Source organism: Terrapene carolina, unplaced genomic scaffold (genome assembly GCF_002925995.2).
Source record: "Terrapene carolina triunguis isolate 2854851 unplaced genomic scaffold, T_m_triunguis-2.0 Scaffold67, whole genome shotgun sequence".
In the NCBI taxonomy this organism is placed as follows: Eukaryota; Metazoa; Chordata; order Testudines; family Emydidae; genus Terrapene; species Terrapene triunguis.
The window spans coordinates 3,151,777-3,173,647 of record NW_020664418.1 but is presented as its reverse complement, the minus strand read 5'-3'; the positions used below and the strand labels follow the sequence as shown (position 1 = coordinate 3,173,647).

The 21,871-nt window shown below is 48.4% G+C and overlaps 1 protein-coding gene across 1 annotated transcript in view; it reads right to left on the bottom strand.

Annotated features, from left to right (window-relative positions):
- TELO2 (telomere maintenance 2) overlaps window positions 1-21,871 on the bottom strand; it is a 54,441-nt gene that overhangs the window by 21,580 nt on the left and 10,990 nt on the right. Inside the window, 10 exon segments of the mRNA XM_024219016.2 lie at window positions 4,810-4,898; window positions 8,545-8,655; window positions 9,807-9,895; window positions 10,769-10,905; window positions 13,210-13,351; window positions 16,498-16,566; window positions 17,577-17,679; window positions 19,291-19,438; window positions 21,239-21,307; window positions 21,448-21,725. Coding sequence (XP_024074784.2) covers window positions 4,810-4,898; window positions 8,545-8,655; window positions 9,807-9,895; window positions 10,769-10,905; window positions 13,210-13,351; window positions 16,498-16,566; window positions 17,577-17,679; window positions 19,291-19,438; window positions 21,239-21,307; window positions 21,448-21,725 — 1,235 coding nt within the window.

Genomic DNA, 21,871 nt, shown 5'->3' with positions numbered 1-21,871 from the left:
CCCCCGATCGCCATGAGTTTTCAAAAATAATGGCTAATGGCTCTGCAATCTCATCCGCCAACTCCTTTAGATCCCAAGCTGCAGAACAAATGCAGCTTATCCCTTAAGAATCTGCAAGCCTACTTGTATCATAAGCCAGGGTTAGAATTTGCTAATTCATATCCTATCTTTCTAGTATCTTAGGCTTAGTTTGCAGTTTTCTTTATTTACTAGATAATCTGCTTTGATCTGTTTGTTATCCCTTAAAATCTCTCTTTTGGTAGTTAATAAACTTGTTTATATTTTAACCTAAACCAGTGTGCCTTTAAGTGACGTGTCTGGGGGGAAATCTCAGCTTGGTTACCACAAATGTGCATATTCCTCTCCACATTGAGGGAGGGGAGGACATATTAATGAGCTTACACTGTGCAGATCCCTGTGCAGTACAAGTCGACATAATTTTGGGTTTATACTACAGAGGGGGGTGCATGCCTCAGGAGCTGGGAAACTGGCTGGGGTCTGCTGTTTGCACTCAGATAGCCCAGTCTGGGTGAGTGGCGCTACCTGCTGTCATGTTGGGTGATAACAGGGCCTGGGTGAGGCTAGCTGTGTCCCCAATCTAGTTGTGTGTCTTAGAGAGATGCAGCAATTCCCACACCTCAGGGGTGACAATCCGTCACACCCGTATCATGCAACTGAGCAATTCCCTCCTCATTTCCCTCACCCCTGGCGTGCCACACTCACCATGGCTGGTGCTGAGAGTGGCGCTATGCACAAGCACTCCCAAGCAGAAGTGTCAATCAGCAAGTCTTGTTTAAAACTCTAGGGAATTCTGAACCTTAACTTTCACTTTCTATTGTGACTATATGGACAATGGTACCTCTGTGTGTTTTATCTGTAGCTACTGCCTTTGCAACCTTGAGGAGTTCCCCCTCCAAACCCAAGGAACGCCTGAGCCAGAAAAGGAGGAGAAAGAAGAGGACTTGGGATCATATGTTCAGCGAGATCCTTCAAGCCACTGCTGCATTGGACAGTGAGCACAGGGCTTGGAGAATGAATATTGCAGACTGTATGGAGAAGGAAAGAGCAGACAGGAGAAAGGCCCAGGAGAGGGAGATGCATCAGGACATAATGGGGTTTCTCTAGTTGCAAAACACAGGTGTTGCAGACGCTTGAAGACCTACAGGTTCAACAATCCCGGGCTGGACTCCCTTTGCAGTCCATAGAGGACTCCAGTATAGCCCCTCCCTACAAGCCCCCTCAACATTCCACATGGCATCAGGGGCCACATCCCTATCCCTACCTCTCCACACCAGAGGACTTTAAGGACAACCAGAGCCTCATGTACACTGACCTGAGTGTGCCAAGGTTGACGTACATGTAGCTAAAATAGACATGAATGTTCTTTCCCCTTCTTTAGGCTTTGTTTCATAAATTAAGGTTTTAATGTATTTGTTTTTAACTTGCACAGAATTGTTTTTGAAGTGTTTTCATTACTCAATAAAACTCTATTGTTTGGAAAATAATCCATCTTTATTAGTTCCCAACCTATGCTACATAATGCCTGGCAGTAGTAAAAACACCACTTAGAAGTTATCATGTCACAATGTACAAAACTCATAGGATCAGTGGCACAGGGTAATAATCATAAATGCACAGAAAGCACCACAACATTAATAGGTTCGTTGTCAGTGTTATGTACACAGATGTACACCAAGCAGCAGGGCCAAGTAAAGCATAGGACACCAGAACACATTACTGTGGCTCGCTGTTAAAGTGCTCTTGCAAAGCTTTCATGAGCCATATAGCTCTGCACTGAGCTCTTCTCATAGACTGTGTCTGGCTGTTCAAACTCAGGAGACAGACACTCCACCTCCACCCTGGCAGCAACTACAGTGGAACCCCGCTATAACGCGATCAATGGGGTCCAAAAAATTCAATCGCGGTAAATGCGGGGTCGCGTTATAGTGGTGTTACACTGTACTTGTGTTCAGCTTCCGCGCCCTGGCTAGGGGGACGGAGGGAGCGGGGGGAGAGAGAGAGAAGGGGGGCAGCCAGGGCTTCCTTCAGCCAGGGCGCTCGCCACTCGGCCCCTCCTGCCGCCAGGGCGCGATTCCTGGGGCGGCACTTGGGATTGCCGGCTGGGGGAGGGGGGGTCGCGGGGCTTGCCGCGCTCCGGCTGGAGCTCCAGCCAGGAGAGCGGGGCCACGGGGCTGCCGCGCTCCGGCCGGGGTCATGGGGCCACGGGGCCACGGGGCTGCCGCACTCCGGCCGGAGGTCCCGCCGGGGTCACGGGGCTGGCCGCGCTCTGGCCGGGGCTCCAGCCAGGAGAGCGGAGCCACGGGGCTGCCGCGCTCTGGCCGGGGTCGCGGGGCCATGGGGCTGCCACGCTCCGGCCGGAAGTCCCGCCGGGGTCGCAGGGCTGCCGCACTCCAGCTGGGGTCGCGGGGCTGGCCGTGCTCCAGCCGGGGTCATGGGGCTGGCTGCGCTCCGGCCGGAGGTCCCGCCGGGAGAGCGGGGCTGGCCGCGTTCCGACCGGGGCCGAGGGGCTGGCCGCGCTCCGGCCCGTGGTCCCGCCGGGAGAGCGGGGCTGCCGCGCTCCGGCCGGGGTCGTGGGGCTGCGGGGCTGGCCACGCTCCGGCTGGGAGAGAGGGGCTGCCGCGCTGCAGCTGGGATCGTTGGGCTGCGCTCCTGGCCGCGCTCCGGCCGGGAGAGCGGGGCTGGCCGTGCTCCGGCCGGAGCTCCAGCCGGGAGACTGAGGCCGCAGGGCTTGCCGCACTCCGGCCAGGGTTGCGGGGCCACTGGGCTGCCGCGCTCTGGCTGGAGCTCCAGCCGGGAGAGCAGGGCCACGGGGCTTGCTGCACTCCGGCCGGCGCTCTGGCCAGGGGAGCGGGGCCCCCAAAGACGACCGCTGCCGGCCTGCCGCGCCGACTGCCGGGAAGGCTCCGTGCCACTCTGCAGCCTGCTCCCAGCAGGGCACTCCCCTCCTCCGCGCTGCCGCCCCCTACATCGGTTGGCGGGGAGGGAAGGATGCGGGCTGGAGCCGGCCCTGCCAGGGACAGAGGTGAGAACCCCAGGGGCACGCTGGGGCTGCAGGGAGAGTTGCTCCTGCTGCAGCCGCTGGGGCATGGATCCCAAAAGTCCCACGCCCGCCAGACTCGCCCCGCGCCTCCTGCAGCCGCCGGGGCCAGACTCGCCCCGCGTTATAAACGAATTCGCGTTATCGCGGGGCGCGTTATGGCGGGGTTCCAGTGTATTCCCCCTTTGCTTCACAGATTTTATGCAGGACGCAGCAGGCAGCTACATCCATTGGGATATTTTTCTCGCTGAAATCCATTCTTCTGCCAGCACCCCTTCAATCTTCCAAAAGCACACCCAACTGCCATGCTGCACCTGCTGTGCCATGAGTTGACTCTTTCTTTGGTGCGGTCGAGGTGGCTGGTGTACGGCTTCATGAGCCAGGGGAGTGATCCTTGGGGACCCCAGGATCACTGGCATTTCACGATCGCCAGTGGTAATCCGCCAGTCAGGAAAGAAAGTGCCTGCTTGTAGCTTTCCAAACAGTCCTGTGTTCTTAAAGATGCGTGCGTCATGAACCTTACCTGGCCAGCCAACACTGATGTCGGTGAAGTGTCCCTGGTGACCCACCAGCACATGCATAACCCTAGAAAAAACAGCCCTTTCTGTTGATTTACTCTGTGGCAAGGTGGTTTGGTGCCAAAATAGGGATGCGTGTGCATCATCTATCGCTCCACCGCAGTTCGGGAACCCCACTGCTGGAAATCCAACCATTATATCCTGCACATTGCTAAGTCTAACGGTCCTGCATAGCAGGAGAAGATTAATGGCCCTGCACATGTGCATGACAACGGCCACCACAGTGGATTTTCCAACTGCAAAATGATTTCCCAATGACCACAGTTTCCAAAGTGCAATCACCTGTCAGTGCAGCTCTCGTTCTGGTGTCACTCCATTGGATGGCTGCAGCAAGGTTGGAACACAGATCGAGGAATGTGGCCTTGCACATCTGAAAGTTCTGCAGCCACTGCTTGTCATCCCAAGCCTGCATTACGATGTGATCCTGCCAGTCAGTGCTCGTATCTTGGACCCAGAAGTGGCACTCCACCATTTGCACCTGCTCCGTGAATGCCACCAACAACCTTGAATATGGTTCTATGTCCCATAGCAATCTGCTCTTCAGCAAATCGTCATGTTCCTCAGAGCTCTTCTTGTGACTGCAAATACCCGAGTATCATGCATACTGTGCTTGCAATGCTCATGACAATAATGCATGCTACATGCTTTGGTCAGAGATGGTGGACAGCAACAGGCCCCAGGCAGGTTCTTTGGGTTTTCAAAATAGGCATGAAAATGATGGGATACAGATAGCATTATGGGGTGGAGAAAGTTGCATGATGGGAACTTGATCCTGCAGTAGCAGTCACCCTTGCGCAATTTGTTTCTGCCCCACTGTGCACTGCCAAAACTTCCCAAAAGACAGAGCACTGGACCGTGGCATACCTTCCCATGGTGCACTGCACATCGAAACAAACGCCCCAGGTGAGTATGCCCAGTGTGGATGCAAGGAGCCAAGTATGCACGTGCACAAGTGTGGTGGCTTTATGCCGACAAAACTTGCATCAGCAAAAGTTTGTAGTGTAGACATGCCGTTAGGAACTAACAATTCAAAACTGGAACACCAATTTCCGAAGTACCACAACTTTGAGTCAACTCACAAAAACTAGCCTGTACCAGGAACCACCCCAGAACAGAGTAAGAGATGAGCATTTCCAAGTGAAGATTTAATAGACTCTACCCAGAATCTCCTACCTTCAATACAGTCTCGGATATAGACAGGAGCTTTCATCTTCTTCAGCTCTTTATCTTCTGACATGTCGTAAGGGACGAGATCATCATCGCTGTGAAAGAAGCGTAGGCATGAATTAGTCCACGTGGATTCGACCAGGTCACCTTCTCCTCCTTCATGCTAAACAGACAGACAGGGCACATTCTCCTCCCTTCTCACCTTTCCATCCTTATACCAAACAGAGGTTGCTCAGTACCCCAACCTACAAGGATCCAGCAGGCAAAGGAAGCATTGGTTATCAAGCGTTGAGGACGGTGAGATGGGTAGAGCTCTGCAAATCCGTGAATATCCATGGACCATTACTGTGGATAGTGGAGTGGATGTGGATACAACCACGCAGGGCTCTAAAGATCTGCTACTCCTTAACTGCTCTGCTGATGAACAGGGAGGCATGTAAAATAGGTAAACCCTTTCCTGCACTTCCCTAAACACATTAACTAGTGGAGCTCAGCAGCCAATGGAAAACGGAAACTACATTACTGTAACAAGGGAGAAACTGGTCAGGAAGAAGCCCTACCTCTGTCTCTGGCGGAGCCTGGCCTGCGGCGTCCAGCTCGGGCAGCCCAGTGGCAGCCTGTTGCTGGACAGCAGGCCAGAGTTGGGGTTGACCAGCACCCGTTTGCCATGCCGCTTCCCATCCAATGGCTCGGGCCCCATGGAAAGGGCCAGCATCCCCACCATGGCCCGGCAGCACTGACTGCGCTCCCGGGCAGCAGGGCCCTCCCCCAGCCATGGGGATTGGAGCAAGCAGGGCCCCAGCACCCCACCCCTCCGTCCCGCGCTGCTGCTTCCAGGTGCTGTCGCTCGCTCGCCCCCGGGAGTAGCATGCGATGTGACACCCCTTCCCCCCACCTACCCCCTGCACCGCCCCTTCTCCTCAAGGCCCAGTCCCCGCACCACCCCTTACCCCCAGTCCCTGCCCTCACACTGCCTCTTCTCTGCAAGACCTCGCTCCCCCACTTGCTCATCTCTGCTCCCTCCCTGTCCCCTCTCCCTAGCCCTTGTGAGACGGCTTACAGATAGAGGTAAAAGCCTGCTAGTGGATCGCGGGTTGATCCTGGCACAGGTGCCACAGGACTCTTTGTTGCTTTTTATAAATATTAAACAAATTAAACCTCCCAAACACTTGTCTGATGTGGGTGAATATTACTATCCCCATTTTATAAATGGGGGAAACTGGTATGTCATTCCCCCAAATTGTGCCTCAAAGACTCAGTGGTCATGCTGCATATAGAATCTTCCCGTATTTGACCACTAGATCAGGCTTCAGAGTTGGTCTGTCGGACTAGTTGCTTTACTCTGCTACAGAAAAAACACCCTCTGTAACATCTGTGTCCAGGAAATAAATCCTGAAAATTTTTTCTAGTTTGTTTTTTCTTAATGGAAAGCACTTCACATGGGAAATGAAGTTAGAGCCCTGCCTCTTAACGATTCCTACATGCTGCTCGCTCATTACATGAGGCACAGGGGAGTGCGTGCAGTCCAAAGCCCTGTGCGAAAATTCCGTAAGCTGAAGAACACTGTTGTCTTGATCTGTACATTGTGTGAAAAGAGCCTCCATCAGCAGCTTGGGTAGTGGGAGGATAAGGTGTCAACAGCTCTGTTGGAGAGGCAGGTCAGTGTCTGATCTGAAACTGGATCAGCAGAGGGAGCATCCTGACTCTCAAAAATATGGAAAGACCACATAGAACATAAAAACATAAAAATGGCCCTACTGGGTCAGACCAAAGGTCCATCTAGCCCAGTATCCTATCCTCCATGAATCTATCTAGTTCTTTTTTGAACCCTGTTATGGTCTTGGCCTTTACAACATCCTCTGGCAAGGAGTCCCACAGGTTGACTGTGCGTTGTGTGAAGAAATACTTCCTTTTATTTGTTTTAAACCAGCTGCCTATTAATTTCATTTGTTGACCCCTACTACTTGGGTTATGAGAAGTAGTAAACAACACTTCCTTATCTACTTTCTCTACACCAGTCATGATTTTATAGACCTCAATCATATCTCCCCTTAGCTGTCTCTTTTCCAAGCTGAAAAGTCCTAGTCTTATTAATCTCTCCTCATACGTAAGCCACACCCCTAATCATTTTTGTTGCCCTTTTCTGGACCTTTTCCAATTCCAATATATCTTTTTTGAGATGGGGCGACCACATCTGCACACAGCATTCAAGATTTGGGTGTACCATGGATTTATATAGAAGCAACATGATATTTTCTGTCCTATTATCTATCCCTTTCTTAATTATTCCCAGCATTCTGTTCGCTTTTTTTGACTGCCGCTGCACACTGAGTGGATGTTTTCAGAGAACTATCCACAATGACTCCAAGATCTCTTTCTTGAGTGGTAACAGCTAATTTAGACCCCTTCATTTTATATGTATAGTTAGGATTATGCTTTCCAATGTGCATTACTTTGCATTTATCAAAATTAAATTTCATCTGCCATTTTGTTGCCCAGTCACCCAGAAAGATAGAGAAAAGTCTGTGTCCAGGATTGTGGTTTGGAAAGACTTTGGGAATTGCACAGCTGGGCTAGACAGTTGTTGGGGAATTACACAGTAGTGTCTGTAACTTGAAAATGTGCCTTTTTAAATATGGGAAAATGTGGCGCTGCATGGATCGGAGATAACTTTAGTCTTAAATGGGCATTGAAATTAGTTGCTGCCTACGTCAGAGGAGGGAATGTTTTATCAAAGGTGAATGATGTCTTTTTTTTAAAAATCTTGGTAGCCCAGCTGGCTACTTAATTTAGCTACTGCAGGCCTTCACTACCCAGCCCCCATCCAGAATTGTCATACTGGGTGGATGGATTTCCCCTTGCTATAGACTGCTGGCTAGTGCCTGAAACAGTTAACTTCAAGCTCCTTGAAAGTAATAGAGTAGAGTCTGTCTCTTTCCAGCAGACTGTGCAGAGGAGTCTGTACATGTGGATACTGGTGGGTTTTAGCCCACGAGAGCTTATGCCCAAATAAATTTGTTAGTCTCTAAAGTGCCACAAGGACTCCTCGTTGTTTTTGCTGATACAGACTAACACGGCTACCACTCTGAAAAAAATCTTTGGTGGTTCAAAACTGAATCCAGGCTTAAAACCAGATTTCTTTATCCAATAGGCTATATTTTGTGGCTGTGAATGCAATCTCATCCCATTAGTCTGGATGTGAGCATGTTAATGTCATGGGACAAAAAAAAATCAATCTGAAATAATAATGGTTCTCTGCACAGTCATTTTTATCCATTAAATTACTCTGTATTTAATCCCCCCTCAAGTAATTGTCTGAAATACCTAAAAGGCACCAAGCCCACGTTATAGATTAAGAGCCTCCAAATGTCCAGCTTAATAATGAATGTTTTTATGGTAACAAAACCAATAGCATGTGGGAGCCCTGCTCAGATACAAAAATGTGGATGTGGATCTGCATCTGCCAGGATCAACACATGCTGTCTCCTGAATTCAGTCCCTGCCCTCACACTGCCTCTTCTCTGCAAGACCTCGCTCCCCCACTTGCTCATCTCTGCTCCCTCCCTGCCCCCTCTCCCTAGCCCTTGTATCTGCAATTACCCTTTACACACAGCCTGGTTTGCTCCCCAGTTCAGATGGAGCAGTACAGCCTCTCTCTCACACAGTCAGCTTTCAAGGATCTGTCATTTACTTTTTATTTCAAATCAGCTTTTTGCTTAGTAGTTTAGTTCTTGCATGTACCTGTCGAGCGCCAAGTCAGATCCCTCCTCTGGTACTGCAGGGGCTGCTGGGTGTGGGTTCCCACTTGGTTTTGACACAGCTTTTGGTGTAGCAGATGGACTGTTATTCCTGCTGTTGGCAATGAGAAAGTGTCAAAGGCATAAAGTAACAAGGATCTTAAAAATCCATGATCACAAGCAGGAGACTAGATTTTCCAAGGTAAAACCCCCCAATCCACACACCCACACCCTCTATCTACAGTAGGCACTGGAATCTCATTTCAGTGTGGGTTCACCTAGAATGGTCCAGCTATGAGGAGAAAAAGCTAGAGTAGCTGTACAGGTGTGGGGAGACCTCATGATGGGGAAAGAGTGGAGATGGCAGACAGCATGAGCTAGTTCCCTGGACTGCCACCTGAGCTTGTTTTAGTTCCTAACAAAGATTAAGATTGTGCTAATGGAGAGAACCCAAAAGACTCTGGGTAAGAGCAGACACACAGTCATCTCAGGGCAGAGGAAGTGTTGGCCTGTGTATTCTTAAGAGCTATGAAAACCATGAACAAATCAGGAGGCACCATTCAGTAGTGGTTAATGTACAAGACAGAGTCAGGAGATCTGAGCTCTTCACACAGCTCCAACAGCAATTTGCCATGTAGCCTTGGGCACGTCACTTTCACCTCTCCACATCTCAGTCACTATTTCTACCTCATAGTAGCATTGGGAGGCTTTACTCACTAACCTCTGTAAAGTGCTTTGAGATCTTCAGACAGCAAATCCCATGAAAGGTCAGAGTATAGCCAGAAGTTAATGCTTTTGGACAGAAGTTAATACTGTATGTCAGTTAGCAATGGACAGGCTGTGGACACACAGCTCCCAGTCTACCCTGAGATACCCAAAGATTCCCCAGCCCACTTGGATCGCTTCAGGGGCACGTAGAGTTACAAGAATCCCAAGGAAATACAGTCATCAGACACACAATTCTAAAACATGCTTCCATTTGACCTTTGAACTAGAAACATGCTGGCTGCAGAGAGATAGCCAACTGTAATGCACAGCACAGTGAAGATTACAGCAATTTACACCTTAGTGGATTCTAACAAATACAGACTTCCTGCCTTCAGAGCTGGGATTGTCTGTCTGGAGTTTACCATCCACCAACGTGGAAGGATTATAGTCAGAGATAGGCTTTGTCTTTATAACCTTTACTAAGAATGATTTGCCTGGTATCTGTGCTCATTATGTTTTTACACTAGGCATATATACGGCTATGAGTGGCAATCTCACCCAGCATTTGGCAGGTCAGTGACAGGGAGCTGTAGTGGTGCTGTCTGCTGGAGAGACTTTAGCTCTCTGGTCTCATCATCATCTTCATACTAGACATGTAAAATAGAAATTACTGTATGCTGAGGAGGCTTTTACATCAATTAAATACAATAAATCTGCAGTTGAAGGTTATGAGAGCTCAGCACTTCTCAGAATTGGGCCTTAGTTTTTAAATAGTGAAGGATCAAATGATAAATGCATGTGGAGATTTGCAATCTCAGCCATATGCACCTTTCACACTGGGCTCAGGATATACAAGTTATTGCTTAGTCAGATTTGGTCTCGGTGTTATTTATAATCTTTAAAGCATTTAACAGGTCTGAAGTCACAATGCAGCACTACAGCTGATGCTGTGCAAACAATATTTAAGATTCTCAAAGGCAAGTAAGCAGCTGTGGGGTTTAATTCCCATTGAAACGAATGGGGATTGTGCGGCTAAATCCCCTACTCAGTCTTGAAAATCACAACCACCAGTGACTTTACAGACCCTCCTTCTGGATGTTCACCCCAGTTTCAGGACTCTAATCAACTCCCGCTGAAGGGGATTTCAATGGGACACCTCCCATTGATCAGGTGCTGCATGATATGGAAATCTAGCAGTTTTAATTTTGGAGCTGGCCATACTAAACCCTGTTGTCATGTCAGAGTTCTTGACTCTGCCTGGCTGTGACCAAGTCCTCCTGAGGCATATGCTCTCTCTCTCACCACACCCCCATGCACCCCTCACCTTGACCCTGCCCACATCCTCTATGCTGCCTTTGCATCTTTTCAATGCAATTCCATTTTGCAAACTGATATCCCCTCATTCTGAGGGGTACTGGTGCCCCTCTTCCCTTCCAGAGAGTAGGGGTCAGCCATCTGCTTTAAAGGGGACATTTCTCCCCATCCCTGCACAGCAGAGTCAGGCATCACTGTAATCTCACCTGGAATTTCAGGCTGGGCCCATCTGTAGTTATTCTGGAACTGATGCTTTCTGCCACTATCATTCCCAGACGCCGAACCCGTGGCAAGTTGCTGTCCAGGCGGCATTTCATCCCTCCCATCATGCTGGTGAGAAGTTCTGAAAGGACAAGCAGCACATGGCAGAGTGAGCACAGCATCCCTGGCTATGGCAGCTCCCAGATAGCACACCTAGCTGAGAACCCAAATCTTTAGCTACACAACTCCCACTACAGGCAGAAAGACAGACAAAGGCCCCGGGGTGGAGGCTGACACAGATTCTATACAGCAATTCTCTTTCTGCAGAGCTGTTTTCTTTCTCCATCATGTCAAGAAGCTATGCAGCAGGGCTAGGTTTTGAAGCCAAACACAATGGTACAAACACATCACACATATCCTAGAACGTTTGTTTTAATAAAAGAGTTTACCAAAATACCAAAAAAGTGTGTTAGGCCAAATTAATCCCAGGCATAAATCCAATGGCTTCAAAACTGCTATGACAGATGAAATGGGCTGACTGTGTTATTATAGAAATTGCATCCATTTTGATCAGTGCAACAACCTGGAACTCACACAGGGAGGAATACTTCTCACCATGTGCCTGAGCTGTGACAGGTAATTAATTACCAGTGGCATTTCTGAACCCATTGTTCAGAGTGGCAGCTGTCTTTCATCTCCCCTAATAGATTCTGACTGCTGACAGGTTGATCGTTATTCACCAATAAAAGCTTACATCTCTCTAACGTCAGCCAGTGAGAAATCTGATCATTCATTAACACACCATAGTTTGTATCTATACAAGGCCAGGTTTTAACAGAAGAATCTTGAGTTGGCTGGGATGAAATAAACTTGTTTTCTAATAAATAATAATAAATAGCACTTATGTTTTCAAAGCACTGCATGAAAGTTAATTCACCCTCTCAAGAGCCCCCTGGGTGTAGGTGAATCATCATTTATTATTTGTATTGTGGTAGCACCAGAAGCCCTAGTCCTGAATCCAGATCCCATTGTGCTGGGCGCTGTTCAGACACAGAGTGAAAAAATGGTCCCTGCGATCAGACAAGAGATAACAGGTTGATACAGACAGACAGCCGGGGAGCACAAGCAAACAATGAGAGAGGCTAGTCAGCATGATAGGCAGTGGTCTCAGCACATCAGCAGCCTGAATGCTATCAGTAACTGTCTATGTAATTTTGTTACTTAACAAATATTAATGTAATTTACAAAGAGGGATCAGAGATGACTTATCCAAAGTCACATAGTAAGTGTAAGGACTGGGAACAGAACCCAGGAGTGTTTGACAGCACTACTGCTCCAACAGGTCCCCAGAAGTTCTTTCAGCACCTGATTCTGAACTTCCAGTGTCTTCTCTAACCACTAGGAAGCACTCTTTATCCTAAGCCAGACAGAACATAGCATGCTGAAGAGCAGCACAATGAAGAGCTCTTTCTCTGACACACATACAACGGGCTGAATGAGTTAATCTACATTAGTCACAGGATTTAACAGAACATGAGTTGTCATACAAGTAGAATCACACAATCAAGGTTTCCCACTCTAAAACAGAACATCTCTCTTTTGCCTTGCTATTATGATATTATGCTATGATAATGTTCTATATTTCCACACCCCCATAACCCATATCTGAATTAAACCAGACTAGATTATGGTTTAGGAGAAGGATGACAGTCCTGGCTAAGACTCAAGAGTGGGAGTCCAAAGACCTGAGATCCATTTCCTACTCTGCCACAAATCCTCTCTCCAGGACCTTGAGAGACAGGGAGGATTTGACGTGCCCAACTGCTCCTTCTCAAAATCTATGCGCCCTACCTCATCACAGAAATGTTCTGAAGATTAACCAATCAATGATTCAAAATGCTATGAGGTCTTCAAAAGAAGGTGCTACAGATGTTCCTATTGCTAGTCAGCATCTCTGACACTGAACTTTCATACTGGTGTTAACAAATTCTCTCATGTTTTCAGCAAGGCAGCCTTCCTTAGCCTCCACAGAGTCCAAATCCTAAGCTTTGTTTCAAAATCATCTTGCACTATAAATACTCACACTGCAGCAGGAATAGGTCACCTCACGATTTTCCAGACTTCAGAATTTGTGGCTTTCAGATACTGGGAGTTTAAGATAAGGTCCAAAGTGAAAAATGCACGGAGAAGAAATTGGTAAGACCCTGATCCTCTAGATACTTACACACATAAGCAGCGTCACTCACATGAATAGCCTCACTGAATTCAGTGGGACTACTCAAATGATCAGAGCTTGGGTATGTTCGTAGGATCAGGCCTGCAGGACGTGGAGCCAATGGTTATGATTAGGGGCATCAAGGACAGAGGGCTAAAGAGGGGAAAAGTCAGAATCCAGTGGAGGGAAGAAGACCTCTTTGTTCTCTCTGCTCCTTCCCTCCTCCCTCACCTTGTCCGTTGCTCTCTATTTCAGGCTCCTTCAGGTGGGAGAGGCAGATCAGGATGGCCTTGCTAACATACAGTTGTTGCTCAACTGGACAGTGTTTCACAGCACTGCTGCTGCCCCAGGTCTCCAGGAGTTCTTTCAGCACCTGGTTCATAAGTTTACAGCATTAGCTAGATGGAGTGGGTCTGTGCTGCATCTGAAAGTCACTCTCACACAAACACACCACACCCTCAACCAACCAGGTGGCCTAAGGACTACTCTACCCTTCACTCAGCATAATCAGTCCCTGTAAAGTGTGGTGGCCTCTTGCCTGGGTGCAGGGCTCCAGCTCTCCACTGAGAGAAATTTCTGTGGCAAGGGTCCTGAATTCCATGACATACTGGTGTTACTGGCTGGAAATTCCATGTCAGCTCTGGGTAAATTAAATAATGGAGGTTTTAAATTCAATAAGACAATGACTAATGCAGTCAGTGCAGAAAGCCTGGGGTTATTGATTTTTTACATTACATTCTATTTATTTTATGCTTACCCCAAAAAAACCTCCCAGTGTGCTGAGACTTTTGAGCGGTATGGAGCCGAAGCGTTCCCTCCCCTTTGTGTACAGGGCAGAGGCGACAAATTTTTTGGTAGGGAAAGGAACTTTAACACCTAGCTCCCTAAACTAGTAACCAGCAGCCTCTCCGCTATCCGCATTCTCCATCAAACACACAGGACTGATCTCTGATGCCCAACCTCTGAACATTTCAGTCACAGCCCAATGGAGGTCAGACTGTCATGGATATTGCTATATATTAACTGACCAAAAATCACAGTTATGCAACTCAGTGAAAAGAAGGAAGTGGAACAAAACAATCTAAGAGATAACAGCAGTTACAAAAGGGGAAAACCAGTTCCCCCACATCACAGCAGAAACTCTCTGGATGAGAGTAACCAGACATAGCTCCCTTCGGAGCCATTCACCAGTGCTTCATGTGGTGATCAAGAATGTTTTAAAGCAATAAGGGGTACTCCTTCACCACTGAATCGTAGCTCACTGCCTGTGTTGGCTAAAATTGTTTTAATGGATTTGCCACTGTCTGAAGGAAAACATTTTAAAAAAACTTAAATCATAGAATCATAGAACTGGAAGGGACCTCAAGAGGTCATCTAGTCCAGTCCCCTGCACTCAAGGCAGGACTGAGAATTATCTAGACCAGGGATCTCAAACTCAAATCACGAGGGCCACATGAGGACTAGTACATTGGCCCGAGGGCCACATCACTGAAACCTTTTCATACAACGATACAAAAGTCATGGGGACCGATGGGCTAAGAGCCATTGGCCGTGAGCATGCGCTGAACCTCACAGAAGGCAGCACCTTTCGGCCTCAGGTCACAGCCCAGAACAGCAAGGGGCTGGGACACAGGTTTTGAATCACCCCTTGGGTCATCTCTCTGTTAGAACTTCCTTTGTGTGGAGCTGAGGTGCCTTCTCCTCCCACTGAGACCAGTGGGATCTCAGGGTGCTTAGCACCTTTCAGAACAGGCTCGCAATGCACGTGCATTGCAACAAAGCCCTGAAGCCAAGGGGAATGACAGGTATGATTCAAATCACACCACAGATGCCCAAACAAACAACCCGCTCTCCCAGACCACTCCAAGTTAATCCCCCACTCTGGGTCTTCCTGTGCATCCTGGCTCCTGTTTATCTCTGCTAGACTGTAAGCTGTTTGAGGTCTTACCAAGCACATTGCTGGCACCTAATGAAAAGAGGGGTGTTACCATAGCCAAGAGGTATCTAGCGACACTTCAGTATATGCCCCGCCCCTGCCTTGCCTCTTCCCACCCCTTCCCCGCCCCCATTCCAACCCCTTCCCCAAAGTCCCTGCCCCAATTCCACCCCCTCCCTGCCCCTATTCCAACCCCTTCCCCAAATCCCCACCCCGGCCCCGCCTCTTCTCTGCCTCCTCCCCTGAGCGCGGAGGTAGGTGGAGGAGTGGTGACATGGTGCCTATGGCAGGCCGCAGGAAATGAGGCCTGTGGGGTGCGTGTTTGAGACCCCTGATCTAGACCATCCCTGACAGGTGTTTGTCCAACCTGCTCTTAAAAATTCCCAATGATGGAGATTCCACAACCTCCCTAGGCAATTTATTCCAGTGCTTAAACCACTCTGACAGTTAGGAAGTTTTTCCTAATGTCCAACCTAAACCGCCCTTGCTGCAATTTAAGCCCATTGCTTCTTGTCCTATCCTCAAAAGGTTAAGAACAATTTTCTCCCTCCTCCTTGTAACAACCTTTTATGTACTTGAAAACTTATGTCCCCTCTCCGTCTTCTCTTTTCCAGAGTAAACAAACCCAGTTTTTTCAATCTTCCCTCATAGGTCATGTTTTCTAGACCTTTAATCATTTTTGTTGATCTTCTCTGGACTTTCTCCAATTTGTACACATCTTTCCTGAAATGTGGCGCCCAGAACTGGACACAATACTCCAGCTGAGGCCTAATCAGCACGAAGTAAGCAGAAGAATTACTTCTCGTGTCTTGATTACAATACTCCTGCTAATACATGAACTAAAAAGAAGAGCTAAGAGGAGTTTAGTATAAGAAGGGCTTATTAGAAACACTAAGAAAATTATTTTTAGCCTTTCATTTGCTGGCTTCCCAATCGGACCCCAGAGTGAGTTCTCTGCTGTTGTGCCCTAGAAAATATGAGGATGATCTTACAGTTAGAGCCTAGGGCTGGGTCGGAGGACTGCTGGGTTCTATTTCCAACTGTCATTGACTCGCTCTCTTTGGATAAGTCACTTCAAATCACTTCTCTCCCTCCCCTCCCCCCTCCAATCTATAAAATGGGATTGATAAAACTAACCTACCTCACAGGGGAGTTGTGAGGCTTGGGGATCCACAGATGTTGAGATGCTACAGAAGTACAATGTATCATTAGAAGCTCTGGGAGGACTGTGGCCTGTTTAAGTGGGACAGCAACTCTTCCTTCATTTTGAGCCACATTTCCTTCCTTTTCTATTCCCCCTTCCTTCTCAGCATTCCCTGGTGGCCATCTTACTACTTTTCTAGAGATGAGACAGAAGGGCAGTGATTCCTATGAAGAGGACTTCTCTGCTACACTTTGAATGAGGCCATGCAGCTCTGTCCAGGACCACCATGGGGGCATTCTTTATCACCCCATTCACACAGGTGATCCTCATTATCAGCGTCATCAAACAGCACTGAAGCATCACAGATACTGGGACAAAATGAGGGTTCAGGAGTAAAAATTCCAACCTAAATATATATCACTGAAGGTACCTAACTTACTTTGATCAATAAGGAACGTCGAAGGCTGTCTAGGGCCAGGTATCCAAGGAGGTTCTGCAGCACTGCAGTCTACAATGAAAACAATAGGATTAGTTATACTGAGCAGAAAGTTATTAATCAGCAAGGACTTTACACATTCACACTCTCTCCCCTTCCACCCCCTCCCATTCCGGGTGAATTGATCAGAATGTTCAGGGAAAGACTGTGCAGAGTTTATGCAAACCCACAGCGCTCTTAGGAAAGTTAGAGCATGTTGTTGTGCCTGGGTATTTCAGTGCCCAAACTATTTCAGATCACACAGTTTCGGTGATGTCTACGGCACCCAAGAGAGGGCTCCTTCTAGTAAAAACCCCACTGAACCAACCCATGCACAGCAAGTCTTATTTAAAATATTGCTCCTACTATTAAACAAAAGGAACGTGAAGTCAGGGAACCTTGTCCTTCCCTTCGCTGAAGTCTTGTGCCTCTCTCCCACCCACGATCTAGTTAATGCTCAAGACACTCCAGAACATAAGGCAGAGCACGATCTTCACACTACACCCTCATGGGCTCCAGTGCTCACCCACTGACCTGTTTCACTTCCACATCATTTCTCTCCAACCTCTGAGGGTACAGATAATTCCAAATCAAACTCCGAGCTTCTCCAGTGCACTCCTTCTCCCTGTCCTCTTGGGGGAAGGTCACACTTGCTCCCAGCCTCTCCCCCTGGATTCTAGATGGGATCAGGGCCTCTAGCTCCCCAGACTGCCGATGTCACATGCAAATCCTCCCTTGGTTCCCAGGAGAAAAGGTGACAACACTGCTGATCACCACAGATTGACCTACAAGGCAGAATACAAGCCTAGTGTCTTGAAAGGAACCACCTAGTCTGCCTTACTGGACAGGGAGAAGTTATAGCAATCTTCAGCTGAGGTCCAAGTATATGTGAGGAGTATGGAGTCTGGGGAAAGGCTTCAGAATAAAGCCCACGACCAGAGACCTGGAGCTTACCTGGGCAAGAATTCAGCATGTTGAAAAACATTGGCCTTCCTAACAGCTAGAGGCTTACATTCCCCATATTGACACAGCAGAGCCCTTACCACATAGCTGTATTGCAGGAGTAGTAGTTTCTGGGTCACCACAAACTGAGCTTTCTTGTTTTTCACAACCAGATTCCCCAGTAATCGAGACAAGACATCCGCCCTAGCAAGACAGGTCAGCAGCAAACTATCAGGGATCCATTTATCTGAACTGCTTCAGGCTGATTTCCATCAAATCATGATTTTGTAAGTGGCTACCCATTTGCAATATAATCAAAAGTCATAGATCAGTCAAACAGCTTCCATGCAGTGCTACCACACAACTACAGAAGTGATTAATGTAGCAAAAAGATCTAGTGCTGTTTCAAATGCTGTCGAAGGATTACCAGTGAATGAATCCCCAGCTATTCCAGTCCCAACCTTTCCCAGGAAGTGGCAACATGTGAAATGATGGTGCACAGGTTGAGATCCTTCAAGAAATAATGTACTGGTGTTTATACACCTGAGGGAATTCTGCACCAAAAAAAATAAAAATTATGTGCGCAATATTTTAAAATTCTGCAAATGTTGTCAATAACTAAATGTGGCTCCAGAATGGCAGTGGGGAGCACAGGCCACTGGCTGCATTGAGGTGGGAGATCACCCTGGAGCCCCCACCTCCTCCAGTACAGGCAGTCGGCAGTGAGGCTGCACCTGACCCTGACACAGTGCAAGGGCTGGGCCTGCCCCAAAAACACCTTGGGGCCCTGCCCCTCTATGCCAGGCGCACCAGGTGTGGCTGGGCAGGCTCAGCCCAGCAGGATCTAAGTGTGGAGGGATCCAGGTGTGTGGTGAGAGGTTTCTGTGTGGGGTAATCTGGGTGCAGGTAGCTCAGTGGGAGATCTGGATGCACAGGGGCTCGTTGGGGGGTGCAGGGGCAATGGAACTCTGCAGGGGATCCAGGTGATGGTGGTTGGGCTCAGTGCCGGGGTCTGGGTGTGGCAAAATGGGGCTTGGCGGGGGCTCAGTGGGGGGGTCCGAGTGCTGGGGGAGTGGGGGTCTAGGTGCAACTGGTTGGGGCTCAGTGGGGTGGGGGTCTGGGTGTGGGGGGCTTGTTGGACGGGTCCAGGTGTAGGGAGGTAGGGCTTGTCAGGGTGAGGGTTCGATGGGTCTGCTTAACGGGGGATCCTCAGCTGCTGCCGAGGGGACATCACATGCCAGGCTCCTGCTTCCCCCCCCGTGGTTCCCCTATCCCCTTTTCTTCTCCATCCCCCTCTCCTCACTCCCACATCCCCCTCTCCATTCCATCCCCCTTCCTTCCCCACTGCCTCTTCCCCCCACGCCCCTTCCCCAGCCCCACTGCGGGCAGTCACTGTTCCACAGAAAATAGGAAGGCTCCCAGCACACAGAAGGGGAGCACAACTGGCACTAGGACCCAGGAGGCTGTGTTCCGCTACAGAGTCAGCGGAGCCCCAGATGCAACCGAGCTGGGCAGCTCTGCTTTTGCAGAAATGGGGGTGGGGGAATGGCATGTAACCCTGTGTGCCCCGGCATGTAACCCCCATGCCTCACCTTTGTTTGGGCAGCAATCCCCCCCACAAAAAAACTGCATACATGATCACCGCCCGCCCGTCCCCCCAGCTTCCCTTTGCTTCCCTGCTGTTTTCTGCAGGGAAAAGCAGGAAATCTGCGGGAAGGCTGTTTTCTGCAGGTGCGCAGCCCTGCAGAATCCCCCCAGGAGTAAGGTGTAGCTAGAACAACTACTTCCCTCTCCCCCAAAATCTTGATTTCTTACCCTGGTGCTTTCTGAACAAAGCCGCAAACCACTGCTTCCATCCAACGATCTGGCACACACTCGACCAGTCGCCAGCACATCCTCTGCCAGATGCAGTCCACCTTGGTGAGATCCATTAGGCGTGGCACCAACACATTCAGAATCTCTTCTGTATTGGGAGAGAACAAAAGGAAGCTCACTGATTGGAGGGAGCTGGGGCAATAGCCCACTACATAGTCCATGTGGATGGTTTGCAAAATCAAGCTGCTTATAGAGAGATAAACATGAACACAAGTTTGCCCCCAATGATTCAGCACCTACAACACACAATTCTTCTCACAGGTATGCCCTACCTGCAGGTTCACCTGGGCTTTCACTTGTAGCCCTAGTAGCTGTGACACTGGCAGACCAGGTGTCAGCTCATACCAAGGCACATAGGTCTCCACTGAACACTGACAAGTACATAGCTGGAACCAGTCTGGTTCACCTGTGTGTTAGTATTATAAGAATGTGTTTAGTGTTTAGACTTTATGAAATGCTTGTAAGTTGCTGCATGCATTAATCTCATTTATAATATCTGCATGCCATATTATAAGGTAAAAGAGTTTCCTCTGCAACTGTAAATCACAAGACAGAAGAGAAGCATTAAGAAACGTGAAATACTAGTTTCCCACAGGAAATGTTATCTTCTTCCCAACACCAGAAAAACTATTGTGGAACATCAGAGGACAAAATACTTTGTTGATTGCTCCCCCGCCCAACCCCTCATGAACAGCTGAATTTGCAACTTGAAGCAGAAGGTGGGGGAAGGAATAAAAAGCCCTAACAAGGAGGATCTTTTATGCTGCTTGGGCTTTGAGGGCAAGGATTACTAAGCATAAGCAAAAGATCCCCAGGGCTTGGCCGGGGTTAGCCCCAAAAGGACACATAGATCTTGCTTATTACAGAAGCTTCTATTACTTTTTGACACTTGAGATTGGAACTCATTTGTGTGTATATACATTTACCTCTTTTAAACCTTGTAAATAACTCTCTTCTTTCCTTTTTCTAGTTAATACATTTTTAGATATAGTCAATCCTCTAATAAATTAAGAGTTGCCTTTGGTGTGAGACCTAAGGAGAAATTGACCTGGGGTAAGTGACTGGTCCTTTGGGACTGGGAGTAACCTGAATATTGTTGTGATTTTTGGTGTAAGGAACCATCTATCACAAAGGAAGGCTTTCCTGGGTGGCAAGATAAATCACAGTACCCAAGATGACTACCTATGACTCCATGTTAAGGCTGCTATAGTGCTTGAGGAGTTTACACTTGATAATTGGCTGGTGAAATCTAAGTATAGAACTCACAACTAATTTGGGGTTTGTACCCTGCTTCTTAACAGTCTGCCCTGAGGTTGGTACCCACACGCTCTTGAGCCACTGCAGGACAGCTTGACAGTAGCTTCCAGGAATCCCTTGTTGAAGTAGGAGATTGGAACTCCTTCCTTAACTTCCCCATCTGTTACATGCTACTGCACATGGGAAGCAGCCTTCACCTGCTCCAAAATGCTAAGTGAAACCAAAATGAAGGCTCATCACATGCACAGCCTGTTACCTAGGGGCTGTGATTTTTAACTCATTGGTGTTTGCAATGCATTTTCAGAACCTCAGATGGAAGGCACTAGGGAAGTATAATGCCCAGGACAGCAGGACTCCTGGAAGACTAGTGTTCTCATTGACTCTTGGGAGAAGGAGAATGGAACACACTCAGATCAGCCACGGAGAAAGAGAGATAGGTAACAAACACACAGTTGGGATGCCTCAGAAAGGAGAGAAGGCCATGTTTACAAACTGTAGGCAACATCCCAGGCCACGAATGAATCTACCCTCAACCTCCCTCTTTTAGTGACCACCCTATTACAATCACGGTTCCTTGTTCATGTAATTCTATCATATCCTTTAGCCCAAAACCATGTTACAAGGCACTCACCTTGTCTCCCATGCACGCATACCTTCCCCAGCACTTGAGACACGAAGGAGATGGAACAGTCCAAGCCACCTGTGGTATAACGAGACACATGTTTAATGAAACATTTAGATTGCCAGCCATTGACATCTTCCTAGAGGCTGATTATCAGGAGACCTCCCATTGTACTGTTTCACTCTCTCAGTGCAGCTGTAGTTGGTCTGCAATCTCACCTCTTAACGAGTCAGAGATCCTCTGCAACACCTGGATGATTTCAGTAGCCAGCAGAGGGAAATAGTTTTGTGGGAAGAATATAGGCAGGTTATTCCCCTGGAGCTTGTTGCACAAGTGGTCAGGCAGACACACAACCTTGTTGAGGAGGGTCTCTTGAAACGTGGGTAAACCAGCCTGTGCCTGCTGATGACAGACCTCCCACATCAGAGCCGACATGCGTCCTGTCTGCAGAAACTGTTCCAGGATGCTAATGACCTTCATCAGGCGAAAGCTGGGACTGGAAAGAAATAAGAGTGCCCCCCCTTTAATTAATGAGGAAGAGGACACACAAATGAGAATTACAGAACTGGAAGGGACCTCAAGAAGTCATCTACTCCAGTCCCCTACACTCTTCTAGACCAGTGGTTCCCAAACTGGGGTTCG